General features: G+C 32.5%; 1 protein-coding gene across 1 annotated transcript; it reads left to right on the plus strand.

Moving 5' to 3' along the window:
* The first annotated feature begins 1,738 nt into the window (after positions 1–1,738).
* LOC128184485 (uncharacterized) lies at positions 1,739–6,891 on the plus strand. The gene is made up of 3 exons (XM_052853989.1): positions 1,739–2,566; positions 3,202–3,330; positions 6,412–6,891. Exons 1-3 carry the CDS (start codon positions 1,822–1,824, stop codon positions 6,816–6,818), a joined length of 1,281 nt encoding a protein of 426 aa, XP_052709949.1. The 5' UTR covers positions 1,739–1,821; the 3' UTR covers positions 6,819–6,891.
* Positions 6,892–14,779: the final 7,888 nt, after the last annotated feature.

Below are 14,779 nucleotides of genomic sequence, written 5' to 3' on the forward strand. Positions count from 1 at the left end.
CAGATTTGAAACGTATAACTCTACAATTTTATCAATAACGCAAATGACAAACTGGGGTGGGGGGGGGGGGGGGTGGTGGTGCTTAATTATACGAAATGGAAATAACGTAAAATTTCAATTGCATGCATTTTATCGTGCAATTGCTGAAAGTTATATAAGTGATAAGGAAACATTTTTTTAAGTACTATGATGCGATTTTCATGGTCGGAGCGTGATCAAATCCAATAAAGCCCAAATTATTCTGAGTATTATGAGTTGAATGACGAACAAGAATTTTTTCTATGATGTAGATAGAGATGAAATGATGAACGTAATGAACAATTACATATATGTAGAACATTTTACACGTTTTGACTAGTAATTTTCCTCAGAAATTGGTGATTCGCCTAATAAGGTGTGAATTCAAGGTATTTGCGCTGAATGGGAACTAAAGAAATTCTAGTTACTGAGTTCCGCAGACTCTCATACCCTAGCTACAGTGAATTGTATCAAAAAAATCACAGACTTTCCCCTGCCACTAAGGACTTGGGATACATGCACTGTTACTTACGGAAGCGAACATGTATTAGTGCCATGTTGTGATTCTTTTCTTTAGAATTCCAGCTTTAATCTTGGAATTTCCAACTTTAAATTTAATTTAATTTTTCAATTTTCAGCTTTAATCTTGAAATATTCAATTTTAATCTCAATTTTTCATTTGGAATTTTCAAATTTGTTTTTGTAATTTTCAACTTTAATCTTGAAATTTCCAACTTTAAAGTTAGAACTTCGAGCTTTAAAGTTTGAATGCACTTGTTACACGGGTAACGTGGGACTAATACTTTTCCGTAGTTATTCATAGGGGCATGGCAAAGAACCTTTTTTTCCTATTTAGATCGATGTATTTCAATGTTTTACTCAGATGTTTTACAATGTTCCACAATCAATAATGATATTTCTTATGTTTTACAATGTTTTACTATTATTGACTTTCTAATGATCCACCAAAATGTGAATTTCATAGGTTACGGTACAATTTTTTGTTATGCCATTGTTTTGTTTACAATAGTTAAATGTACTGCTTAAAGTTATGTTTCTCTATTAAAACCTCGTATTTCCCAATAAAGACGTTATAACGTAAACAATAACACATGGGTTTTGTTTGCATATACATGAAACATAACTCTGAGCTCTTTATCTCACATAGACCTCGATCGTCCACCGATATTCAAATTTTGATTGACACTATAATTGCCATAATAATTCATGACCATGCCCCTTTAAACAAGAAAATACAGTTTATTTTAAATTATAAATTATCTATATATTAGCATGTGTAGGTATTTTTCGCTTTCCTTTTAACTATTAACATTGTGTTCTGTTTCATTCTTTTTACTTACATGTATTGATGGCCGAAAATTAGCAGCAGAAAGAACATGTTGTGAGAAATATTAGTTTCACAGGAAAGCAAGCACGCAAATAATGTTTCTGAAAACTTGTTGTATGAAAGATAAGGAGCATAAGAGCATAAGAGCTCCTTTTTAGAACAAGGTTCTTAAGAAACTCAAAACAAAGCATTTTTGGAATTATTTGTCTAGATGTTGAAGTGATTCTACTTTATTTACAATTATAACAAAATTGTAACAAGTGGTATAAACGATATCTAATTACATGTATACATGTACCTCTTCACACACGTTTGTATTTAAAAGAGACTCTTCCGATGAAAATTGGGCGTCTGAATAACTTCATGTTGTGAAATAGTTTAGTTAAAGTAAGCACATGACATAGTCTTATAAATACTAGTTTATAGTCTTGAAGGCTATTTCACAGATCGAAATTATGAGAGTGGTTTGTATTTTAGTAGTATTTTTAAGTTTTAAGTTTTTAAGTTTTTCAAATGCAGAGTTTATTTCTTCGTCTCTTACTGATGGAGAAAACAAGTCTTCTACATCATTGGAAACCAAAGACCAGGAATGGAACGAGTTGAGCATCCTTCGACAGATGATTAACCAAGAGACTGTTATTCGTCTCACTTTGGTCAAGAACGTCCATGCACTGGTAAATGACGTCACCCTTATGAAGGAAAGTCTAGCAGCAAGTGACGCAAGAGTTACCGGACAACAGCAGACGATTGACGCATTAAAGATTCAGGTGAAATCTCTTCAACAGGAAAATAATGAACTAAAGAACAGTAGCAGGATAAGTGAGGCCAGGATCATGGAGCTCGAAACTAAATTACAAACAGTTAACGAGAACTATGGTACTCTGTACGACGAATTAAACGTCATCCAGAAGGATTCAGATGACAAAAGGCGGGAAATGTTTAACAAAACTCATAGTGTTCTCGATGATATCAAAATAGAAGTGCGATACCTCTCGGTCACCCTGTTGGATTTCAAGGAACACACGGAAATTGAAAATGAATCAAGAGACAAGAAATACGAAGAACTGGAACGCTATTTCAACTCCTCATATGAAGATTTGAGAGTTGAATTATTTCAAAACAAAAACGACTCTACTAACCGCAAAATGCTCATTCAAAATTTAGAGGATTCTCAAACAGAAATGAGAAGAAACTTTACAGGTACATGTATTTACATCTGCATGTATATGCTTTAATGTTAATCTGAAGGAAATATAATCATGGCTTCTATAAATGGTGTTAATATCATCTAGGGATATTTAAAAGAAAAAAAAACTCTTTTGAATTGATGTTAGCTCGATAAAACAATATCTGCATTTTTCAAAATATTTTGCTTTTTTCTTTGTAAAACTACTTTGTCATCCAAACCACATGCATATGTTTCACAATTGTAAAGATTTTTGACATATTTTTTATTTTGAATCAGTATACTTTAAAAAGTTTTGGTTAGACCCAGTTTTAACTTATAGAGCTACATTAACTTTAACTAGAAGAAGTGCTCTTTTTGAAATCCTGAAAAGTTTCTGATTGATTCCAAACTTTATCCTTAGAATATGGATCGCTACAAACTTAAATGTTTTACGAAACTGTAGAATTCATTGGAATCGTGATATCTAGAATTTATGCGTGTTATCCTTTTGAAAAGTTCTTGTGTCGATGAGAATGTGATTTTGTGCAATCATTTTTTTTTTATAAGAGAGGGTTTACAAGTCCGTAGAGGTCATTTACTAAGAGTCCAAGAACAAAACAAGTTAAAACATAACACAATAACCATTTGTATGAAATACATATTTCAGAAAAACTCAACAGAACAGTCGCCAAGTTTGAAACACAGTTAAAAACGTGGGAGTATGAGCAGCTTAAACTGTCGTCTGCTGTGGCTTCGTTGGAAGTGGCCAACATGAACTTGTCCAAACAAAACTGCGGTAAAAGAATCTTTACATATCAATAACAAATATAACAGTTACTTCATTTTATTAAGTGGGTAGACATGAGTATGCTTAAAATGATAAATGAAACACACTGTACATGTGAAGCCAACTTTCAATAAAGGACAACGAAATCTGGACGCTAAAAAAGGATAACATTTATACTTCTAACTGTAAACATCCGTACTAAAAGGTGTGATATTAACATAAAATTGCGTAATATGTTGATGTCAAAATACATAACAAAACCGAAAAATTTGTAAGAGTACAAAATGACTTTATAAATTAGCATTACAGAGTTCACTGCGAATGCTTTTTAATCATGCAGATTTAATGAGCGTTATAACTCCTTTGTAAAAATATTAAATAAATGCGCCCTCTTCAAATGGCTTAAAACGCCAAATGATGCAAAGAGTTTATATTGCAGAGTTAAAAGGCGGTATACTTTAGATGAAAACAATTTGTCAAATTTTCAGCATTTAAAAGGATTCTGTATTATGGAAAAGTAGTATAATTTTTTATACTGGACGACAATAATGTGATTTTGCTCCGATCAGAGCCTATGGATAGGTTTTTTAACGAAAATATGACAAACAAACGTTTGAAAACCATAATCTTTTGTGTCATATAAAAAGTAAATTATAGTTCTACAAAAAAATTTATGACGTAATATTTGCAGTTTATACTTTATGTATTACTTAAAAGTTTGGCAAAATCGTACTTTTAAAATAGCGACGGCGGCTTCGAATACGTAAGCGCGGAGTCAAGCAATTTCTTCAATAATACCAAAAACCACTATAAATATGGATCAAATGACAATTAGGTCTAACAAATTGCTTTGTTAGTTCATATGAGTTACTTAAATGATATAATTCTAATCACCTGAGTCAATCAGGTGACCTATAGCAATTTGTCTTCGTACGACGTCCGACGACGTGCGTTTTACGTCGTCCGTTAAACATTTTACAATTTTTATTCTTGAAAACTGCAAGGGCAGTTGCTCAATTTTGGCTTGAAGCACCTTTAGGATAAGGGGAATAAAAATTATGAATTATGTTACCTTATCATCCCTGGGCCCCATGGGCGCGGGGTAAAATATGGGAAAAAAGATGAAATTTTAAAGAAATCTTTTATCCATTATTGCCATATAGTGAAAATGTATTTTAATCTTAGAAAATCTTCTTCAATCTCTACTTACACAGCCGGTGGGAGATAAACTGAATACATGGTTATGATGTTCCTGCAACGCTATACCTATATGTTAATTGTATCATTCATCTCACCTGGATTAGAGTTTCATACCCTTGGGTACAGCCAATAAGGCCACATAGTGAAAATGCATAAAATTTTATAAATAATTCCTTTGTACTCTCCTATCTGGGGAGGGGGAGGTAAACTCAATGCACTTTTATGTCCATAATGTCGTATTCTTAAATTTTGATTTTTCAACGTGTTGTACACAGTATCTTTTATAGTAAATGCATTATATTCATTTGTCTTCACAATACTTTACTGTGCATTTTTAATAAAACAAAAGTGCGCCCAGGCTGTTAAATCTCACAACTTTCTCGAAACCAAACTTTCACCTTACTCATTGTCAAGAGAACATTGAACCATAGTTTGCGCCCCTGGAGCCAGGGTATTTTATAGTTGATACATGTAATCTGAGTTTCCTCCGTCTCTTGCCACCTTTCCCCTTTATAATTTGATGTTTGCAAACATAAAATAATAAAAGCGGGGGTAAAAGTGGGTGGAGTTTCAGGTTAGGCTTTAGAATTCAAAATTGAAGCTAAAAATGCAAACATGAGACTACATGACAGGTCCATCCACCCGCGGCACTTAGATGGTACTTAGAAACCGTTAAGGCATGCGGGCCTCTTGTTTTTAAATAGAAACATAATATTTATACTTATCTATTGAATAAAATGTTATAGAAATCCGCTACTTTCTGATAAGTTTTCAGCATATTTTTAACATCAATTGATTCTAATAAGAAAGAAAAACAACTTTTAAATATATACATGAATACAACAGAAATGCTCATAGCTATATAACAAGCGATAAAAGCACGATGTTTTGCCGTAGAATAAAATTGCATATATTGAGAAAAATAAACTTCTCCTTCAAACAAGTTCAAACATTTTAAAAGCAGCATTGTGCAATGGATTTTTTTAATTAGCTCTAACAACCATGTCATTAAAGTTAATATTTTATATGGTTATTATATCGACGATAAATAACAAAATATATCTCTTAGCATATATTCTTACAAAAAGGATAAAAAATATTAAAAAGAAATGTTTGTAAAACACGTATTCCCCCTCCCTTGGAAACATCCATGAATAAAAAAAAAATGAACGGAAACTGCACATAATTGGAATTTTTCTAAGTCAAAGGGGCATAACTCTGTCAAAAATTGCATGATCGTACCCAAAATCAAACTTGACATACATATTATCATGACAATCTGTATATTAAATTTTATTTCAATACCTGCAACCTCTATGAAGAAAATGAACAGAAACTGCAAATTAGTTTACTTAGTCCAAGGAGCGTAACTCTATTGCTCGATTGTACTCTAAATCGAATTTGACCTTGAGATAATCATGATACATCTGGGCATGTATATTAATTTTCATTTCAATACATGCAACCTCTGCAAAGAAAATGAACGGAAAATGAAAATAAGAGGAATTTTACTAAATCTAAGGAGCATAACTCTGTCGAAAATTGCTCGATCGTACCCAAAATCAAACTTGACCTAGATATTATTATAATAAATCTGTATACAAAATGTCATTTGAATGCGTGCAACCTCTGCAAAGAAAATGCACGGAAACTATTGGTAGACTGACCGACCGACCGACCGAAAGACATACAGCAGCAAAGCAATATGCCCTTCCTTCTTCAAAGGGGGGGGGGGGGGGGGAGGCTTAAAAATAGAAAAAATAAAACACAAAAACTCTTCGGTGAATTTGGGCCGTGATTCTCTTTATATATCCACCCTTGCATCAGCACCCTTTGGTTAAACTATAAAATCATTTTATTCAATTTTAACAAGTAGTTTATGAATTGTAGATAATAGTAACCACCATGCATTTACTGCGGGAATATCATCACGTAACTCTGCTTGGACAGGAGGAACACTAGTGTTCCCTGATGTAATATACAGTGAAGGAACAGGTTACAACCCCAGTACTGGTATCTTTACAGCGCCGACAGCGGGGACATATGTGTTCTATGTCTCCGTTCAGTCTGAGAACAAACAAGAAATCCGACTAGACATAGTTTTGAATGGATCCAGCAAGGTCAGAGCCATGGCTTGGTCCAGTGGGAGCAGCAGTTCGATTCGCCAGACCGGAACCAACATGGTTATCTTACATCTACAGACCGGTGACAGAGTGTGGGTCAGACGGTACCTTGGCACTGGTTTCTACAGTGATAGTGCACACGTAATAACTTTTTCTGGATTTAAACTTTACTAGTTAAAATGATTTGCATGTCATTATGTCTGATTTAAAGATCGTTTGAAAAACAATAAAGCTTGAGAATAATTAATACCGTATCTATTTTATTCTCTCAATCTCATATAATAAATGTTTTCAAATTATATATATATATATATATATATATATATATATATATATATATATATATATATATATATATATATATATATAAGCACTAAAAATAACCAGATGGATGGATGTTACATCCCTTTATACCAACATCCCGCATGACGAAGGTATTGCAGCCTGTAAAGAGGTTTGGGACGCTAGAGAGGTTCAGATCCCTTCAACTGAATCTCTCACCAAGCTCCTAGAGCATGTTCTAAAATTCAATAATTTCGTGTTCAATGGAGAACACTACTTTCAAGTCAGTGGCACTGCCCTGGGCACCAAAATGGCACCATCTTATGTTCATTGGTAATCTAGAGCGCAACCTACTAAAACAGTCACCTTTCAAACCTCTTAGTTGGTTGCGCTTCATAGACGACATCGAAATGAAGTGGGTTGACAGCAGAAACAACCTCGATGATTTTATTAACTTTGTCAATTCTTTCCATCATTCTATCAAATTTACGACGGACATTTCCTCATTCAACAATACGTTTCTTGACTCTACTTCAACTTTAGTCGATGGTAAACTCGATTTCAATCTTTATACTTAACCTACAGATTCCCACCTCTATTTAATGACGTCTAGCTGCCACCCACCTCATACGTTTAGAGGCATACCAAAAGGCCTAGCCACCAGAGTCAGACGTATTTGTTCAACTCAAGAACTATGCTTTGAGCAAAGTCAACACCTAAAATCACACTTATGTGCCAGGGGCTATTAATAATAGCTCGCACTCTGTACAGAATGCAATTGATGATTTAGCTAAAGAGGATCGTTTATCCCTTTTGAAATACAAACCCATGAACGAAGACAACAAAGTCCCATTTGTCACTACTTACCACCCTGTCCTTAGGGGTCTAAATGCAGTTTTAAAGAAGAACCTGCCAATCCCTACAGCATTGATAAAATGGATGAGGTTTTCAAAGACCCCCCGATGGCAGCTTTCAAGCGCCCTAGAAACCTTAAGGACATGGTGGTAAGAACCAAACTAAAGAACCCTCTACCTAATGGTGGCTTTAAAACTTGTTCTGACACCAGATGTCGGTTGTGCAAACACAGCTCTGATGCAAACGACTTCACAAGCCCCATCACTGGCCGTTCTTACAAAATTTTCGCACATACTTCTTGTCGTACTGACAATTGTATCTATCTCATCAATTGTAAATTTTGTCAGAAACAATACGTAGGGGAAACAGGAGACCTCCGCAGGCGCATCAATAATCATCGTTCCACCACAAAAACTAAGAAAATTAAAGAACCCGTCGGGGAACATTTTAACTTAGATGGTCACAGATGGGAGGACATGATGATTTTGGTTATTGATCACAACCCAGACTGGACAGATGCGGAGAAAAAAATAAAGAAAAATTTTGCATGCATAGACTGAAGTCATTCCGCCCTAACGGCATGAACAAATTAAGTGACTTCACCAAAATGAACATCAACTAAGCGTAGCAATATCACCATCATCATCCTTTTGGGTACATGTACAAACCTTCATTCGTGTAATTTATTCAACTTATTAGCTCGTTCCTTGGTTTTGTTGTTTTTAATTGTTTTTTATCCATTTTATTTTCTTTATTTAACTCCCATTAGTTTTTACACTCTTATGTATATTTTATGCGATCTTTTACAGAGCCTATCTTCCCTACAAACCTTCACTACGAATTCTCTTACTAGTACAACTAAATTAACAGCAACCCCCAATTAGCAAATTAATTCGTTCGCATTATCTTCTAGCACTTCTTCACAGACCGTCCGCTGCGTCGGACGGGATTTTTCTTTCTCGGGCTTGAAATCTTAAATACAAAGATGTAGCTGCCACGTTTCGATCTGGTGTTTATTCATTTTTTAGTTTTTATATATTATTTAGTTTTTAGTTTAGTGCTAGTTTTGTAGATGTTTGTCTTCCTTCATATGTAGTTTTTATTTTGTTGTCCTGAAGAAGGGACGGGTCGTCCCGAAAATTTGACAATATTTTACTTTATTGTTCGCGTCGTTGGTTATTTTTAGTGCTTTTTTATATTTCATCTTATAACCGTGTATCTTTTGATCCGACACTATAGATAACGAGTGTTGTTGGTTTGTTAGTGCTTCTTTTATATATATATATATATATATATATATATATATATATATATATATATATATATATATATATATATATATATATATATATATATATATATATATATATATATATATATATATATATATATATAATCTTTTATCATGTTATATCATTAAAGGTTTCGAATCCATCCACTAATGCAATTGAAATGTGTGCAAATGTGTATCATTAGTGGTCAAGGTAGCACTTATTTCTCATTTTTTTTCCATATCATTAGAGGTTACGGTTTTTGACCGCTAATGTTATAAATCTGAAATTATATCATTAGCGGACGGTTAGGTTGTTCGTTAATGATAAAATTATATCATGTCAACAACCTGACCACTAATGCAACATTATATCATTAGTGGACGTTGTATCATTAGAGGTTGCTACACGGCTTGATTTATAAACAAGATTACGTTATAATGCGACCTCAATAGCAAGTTATAATGTGTGCATTCAATGTTTTTCAGCCGCATTAAATTATTTTAATCCAACTGTTTCTTTGTATACGTGTTAATGCTCTTTGAAGAGCCCTACTCAGTATTCTGATGAAGAAGATACATTAACATTTTACAATTACGTTAAAAATATAAAACTAGACTAGGAGTTTGATTTCAAAACTAAATTTGCTGACGGTTTATAATGATGAAATAATAGTGTACAGATTCAAAATATTCTATATTTTGTAAGAATACTGTACTTTTTGAATTATTTTACATCAAACTGATCATGTTGATTGCTTCTAGCTATCAATATATCATTATTGCCGATCATTCCTTTAAAAGGAATACTTGTTTTTTTTTTCATTTTCAATGCTAACAGATATGATTTACATGTAATATTGGTTAATTTTGATTTAAAAAAGTAGTAAATTGCATGAAGAATTTAATGATACTAATTGTTTTCACAAAATTTGCGTATAAATAAGGTAAATTAGTCGAAAACTAGCGCACGTTTTTCTGCGCAATAAATATACAATTTTTTCAATGGGTGGCCCTGTAGCTCCCAGGTCCTTCATCCGAATTTTTTCAGACCGGGAGCTACAGACCTGCAGCTAGGTACTCAAGTGATGAAAGTAAAATCTGTTTTATAAGTCTTCCATGACATTGAAAGTTTAAAAATGGAAAGGCACAGAAAGGAACTATTAAGATGTAAAAATATTAAGCTTAACTTATTAACATAATATTTTTTTTTTAGTTCTAGCACAGTGTCAAACATGCCTTATGTATATTATTCAAGTTTTATAACATCTGTTAGATTCATTGAAAAACTGAATGGTGATATTATTTACCTACAATTTATCTCATAAAATTGGCAACTGTACCACTGAGTTCTTCGCCAATTAATTATTATAATTAATAAGGAAGCATCATTAAATAACCCACAGTAGAGGTAAACGAACATGTAATTAGTGTTTTCTGCAATTACAGTTTTGCAAGCTTAAATAGGTTTCGATGCAATTAATATCGTACATAAAAATAAATACACTAATTAATTTTATAAACAAGGATCAATGAAATTTTTGGGAAATATAAATAAACTTATAAAAAGTATTGATTTTATTGGTCACTTTTAAAATAATAAGGATGCATCATGAAAAATCCCAATTAGAGGTCGATAGTTTCCTTTACTGAATTACAGTTTTGCAAGCTTAAATAGATTTCGACGCAATTAATATCGTACAGTCACGTGGGTAAACTATTAGTTAGCACTATAAACAAGGATTTTGAAACATAAATAAAACATTGGTTTTTATTCTATTCAATTATTTGTACATGTAAAAAACCTCATAATCATAACTAAACAAAAAAGTAAACACAAAACAAAACATAATTCAGTTCATACATGCAAGACTTAATGAGTAAATTCGCACACTTATGAAAAAAGGTACAGTGGACTTATCTACACGAGTACTTAACAGTCTACTCTGATATGTTTTTCGTTTCAGCTCTGATATCAGATGGTACAAGTTTGGGTTGACGTTTATACGTGGTCTATGTTCAAAAGTTTTGATTTAATGCATCTTTCCTCTTGAATACTAATTCATACTGTAAGTATTTACCTTTTTATTTAAAAAATGTGCCTGTCCCCATAGACCCCATATATACTTACATAGGCAAAATATCAAGGAAAAATTACGACATTTACATTTGCGAACAAAATCTACTTAAGTGACGTCATAGATGGACAGCCAGGTCATGGACAATGGTTATAAATGTTGAGTCTAATATGTTAGACAACATCTGTATAATGTTGGATAAAGATTTGATTTTGATACGATACAACAAAAGAATTGTAAAATTGGGGGGGGGGGGGGGGGGGGGGCAGTTATTTGATCATACATGTGCATGTATATATAGTCCTTTATTGTAATATATACCATTCTGACATTGCCCCTGACATTTTGCCGGGTTACTTGAAATGAAATACTTAGTAGTTGCATACAGACAAAATACATACAATTTATGACTTCGTTTGCTTACTTTAAAATCCAAATTGTTCTTCATTAAACAAAAATGACACACCTCACAGCCTTATTAGCATAATCGGAGCCTTTCTGATTTTTATATTAACGAAAAAGTAGAAAAAACCGAGAACGCCTAAAAAACGTCAATTTACGGGATTTAAACGAGATCAGTTCAAGACTCTTGTAAATCGAGAGAGGAGTTTAGATAGAAAAAGTAAGTAAAAGTTCATGTTTATTCCAGCGGCAAGCTTTTTAAATTATTTAAAGTTGCAGAACAATTGTTTATTAATGTGAAATCGAAGTTTGGGTCTTATCTCGTTAAATATTGTTCAGCATGTAACCGCACGAAGAGCAGTTTTCGATTTTGTCAACAATCTGAAACGTGCTGGGGGGTAGCCATGTATCGGTAAGAACATACTCAATTACAACGTTAGACTAGATAAATACCTTTTTAAAAACCTGTAGTGCAATAATTCCACTGCATGTGTTACCAAAATGTAAATAAATTATGGTCGTTGTGAAATGTGACTTGAAAGACATGTTTTAGTATGAAATGTGTATGCAGGTGTACTATAGTCAGTTTTTACACATATTGGTACATGTACCTAGTACAGTATACGTTAAAAAATAGTGTTATTCCTAGAATATTGTGTTTGTGTCAATCATGCCTTCACTGGCTTCAGTCATATCCATACGAAATTTCCTCGACACGTACATGTAGTTTTGATACACGTATCTCTTTCAAACTGTTAACTTTATGTCTTATTTATCTATAAACGATGAGAGTGTTTATTAATCAAGGGTCTGTATTTATTATGTAAATATAACTTATACAATTGAGAGAATGAGAGAGAAATAGAGATAGACTGTGAGTGTGTGTGTGTGTGAGAGAGAGAGAGAGAGAGAGAGAGAGAGAGAGAGAGAGAGTATGAAAAGCCATGACAAATTTAATAGTTACATATATATGTCATTTCCTACTCAATGAGTTGGTATGGCTGTTACAAGGGTAATGTTTTGACCCATGTCTCAGATACTGCATGTGCCTGGCATAAAAAGTGTAATCTGGGACACACCCTTTGTTTTGATAATGACAGCATTTAGCTTTGTTATGATAGTGTATCTTTTTTCTTCTAATCTACAGGTTTACCTGTGGCCTCCAGATGATCTGAAGATCAGGAATATAGAAGATATTGTCAATTTGATATTGCTAATGACCCAGTCAAGTCAACTGAAGCCCAGAAGGTACTTCTTTGTCATGTAATAAACTTTCAACTTGTCCTCATTATGTAGATATATATTTGGTTTAAGGTATACGTTTACTCAGAATGAAAAAAAATTCCACTGATGATAATGAAAAACCATCTATTGTGTGTGAAAGACCTATCATGGTAGTGCTATTTTTCACCTTCAAAAAAGTAGGTCAATGACCTACTTTTTGAGATAATGGCCATTGAATATTTTTTGAAAATTTAAGAAAAATCCCCGAAAATTTAACACTATGATTGAGATTTTCTTATTTGTAAAAAAAATTTAAATTGCTTAATTCTTTTAAAAATGAAATACAGTTTATGAATGGCAGTGACACTAAACAGACACAAAACATTAAGTTTTCAATCACAACTTTTATGAATATTCCAGTCCGAATTTCCTCTACCAGTTTTCAAATTCCTACACTTTTTTGATTCAATTTTACAAAAAACTGAATGATGATAATACCAAAACATTTATAGCATTAAACTAGATATTTTGACCTTACTCTGCAGGCATAAAAGTTATATGAGGTCAATGATGATAATTTTGAGATAAGGTGTCTTTTATCATTTTTAAGCATTTTTCAATATTTTTGTAGTCTGTGCCATTCAAATATCTAAACGAAAAAGTGAGATAAAACCAACAGAAAATATGCAAAATTATGTTGACTTACATATAAAATCTTAACTTTGAATATTACAGTACTACCAAAAATATTTAAGTGAAGAACAAAATCTGAAAATTTTAGTCCGAATTTCCTCTGTTTTGAAAATGTCTAACTTTGTTTAAGCCTATTTCCATAATATTGTAAAAATATAGAATGGTTTGTCAATAATAATTCATTTCATAAATACTTTTTGTGATTAGAACAAATTTTACTCATGATATTGAACTTTATAACAATCCGAATTTGAGAACTCAAACCCTGTGTAAACAACATCCTTAAGCTGATTGAAAGCCAAGCAAGGTCCTCTAAACAGCCACCATGTCTTGTGAAGAGAAAGGTTTGTATGGGCATCTTGTTGCAACACTGCATGATTATCGGTATTTGAAGTGGTGGGAATGTTTAACTCTGAAAGGAATACCAAGAAATTGAAAATGTTATAAACTTAAATAAATGTCTTTCACACTCTCTGAGAGAATGGGATTTGCAGAAACCCCATGAATTTCTTATGCTGTAAATATGTTTTTCATATTAGTTTTTGTTTTTGACACAATCTTATTTTGGTGTACATAGAGCGTTGATAGTTGCAACTCATACAGAAATTCATGTGTTACATAAGTGTTTATGACTTTGATCTTTGTTCAACATTTTTCTGTCCACTGGAAATCTAAATATCTTTGAAGTTACACCAGTTGGTAACAAAGGCAGATGGTTTCTGGTGATTCTGTTTTAAATATGTGATTCATTACATTTCTCACATGTTTGCAGACTTGATTGACCCAAGTTTCTTGATTTTGTCGTATAAGTGATATTGCTTTAAAATGTATATCACTTGTAACTTTAAAGGGACATGGTCACGATTTTGGTCAAATTTTATTTTTATGTTTTTATTATTTAAAATGCTTCAGAAATGCATTTCTAATGATCAAATGAAATTTGAGAGTCATTCGTAGAGTTATAAGCAAGATACAGGGCTCACAATTCTTTGTCATGTAAACATGTATATTAGTACACATTTGATTTGTATAATCATTTTAAAAATTCAAAGTGTTTTGTAGGACTAAATTGTTTTTATGGCTTTTAAGATTTCTGAAAGTACATGCACAACTATCTTTTGACATTATATATATAATAAAAAGATAAAGAAACTTTCAGCTAGGTTTAAAATTAGCGGCAAAATGATGTAATACATGTATGTACAATATTAGAAAAGATTACATTGTCAGTATCACTTTATACATGTAGCACATTCTTGAAATAACTGCATTGAATATATTTGAAGTATTTGATGAGTGCACAATGTTTGCAAAAATTAATTCTTTATGTT

Source organism: Crassostrea angulata, chromosome 5 (assembly GCF_025612915.1).
Source record: "Crassostrea angulata isolate pt1a10 chromosome 5, ASM2561291v2, whole genome shotgun sequence".
Taxonomy (NCBI): domain Eukaryota; kingdom Metazoa; phylum Mollusca; class Bivalvia; order Ostreida; family Ostreidae; genus Magallana; species Magallana angulata.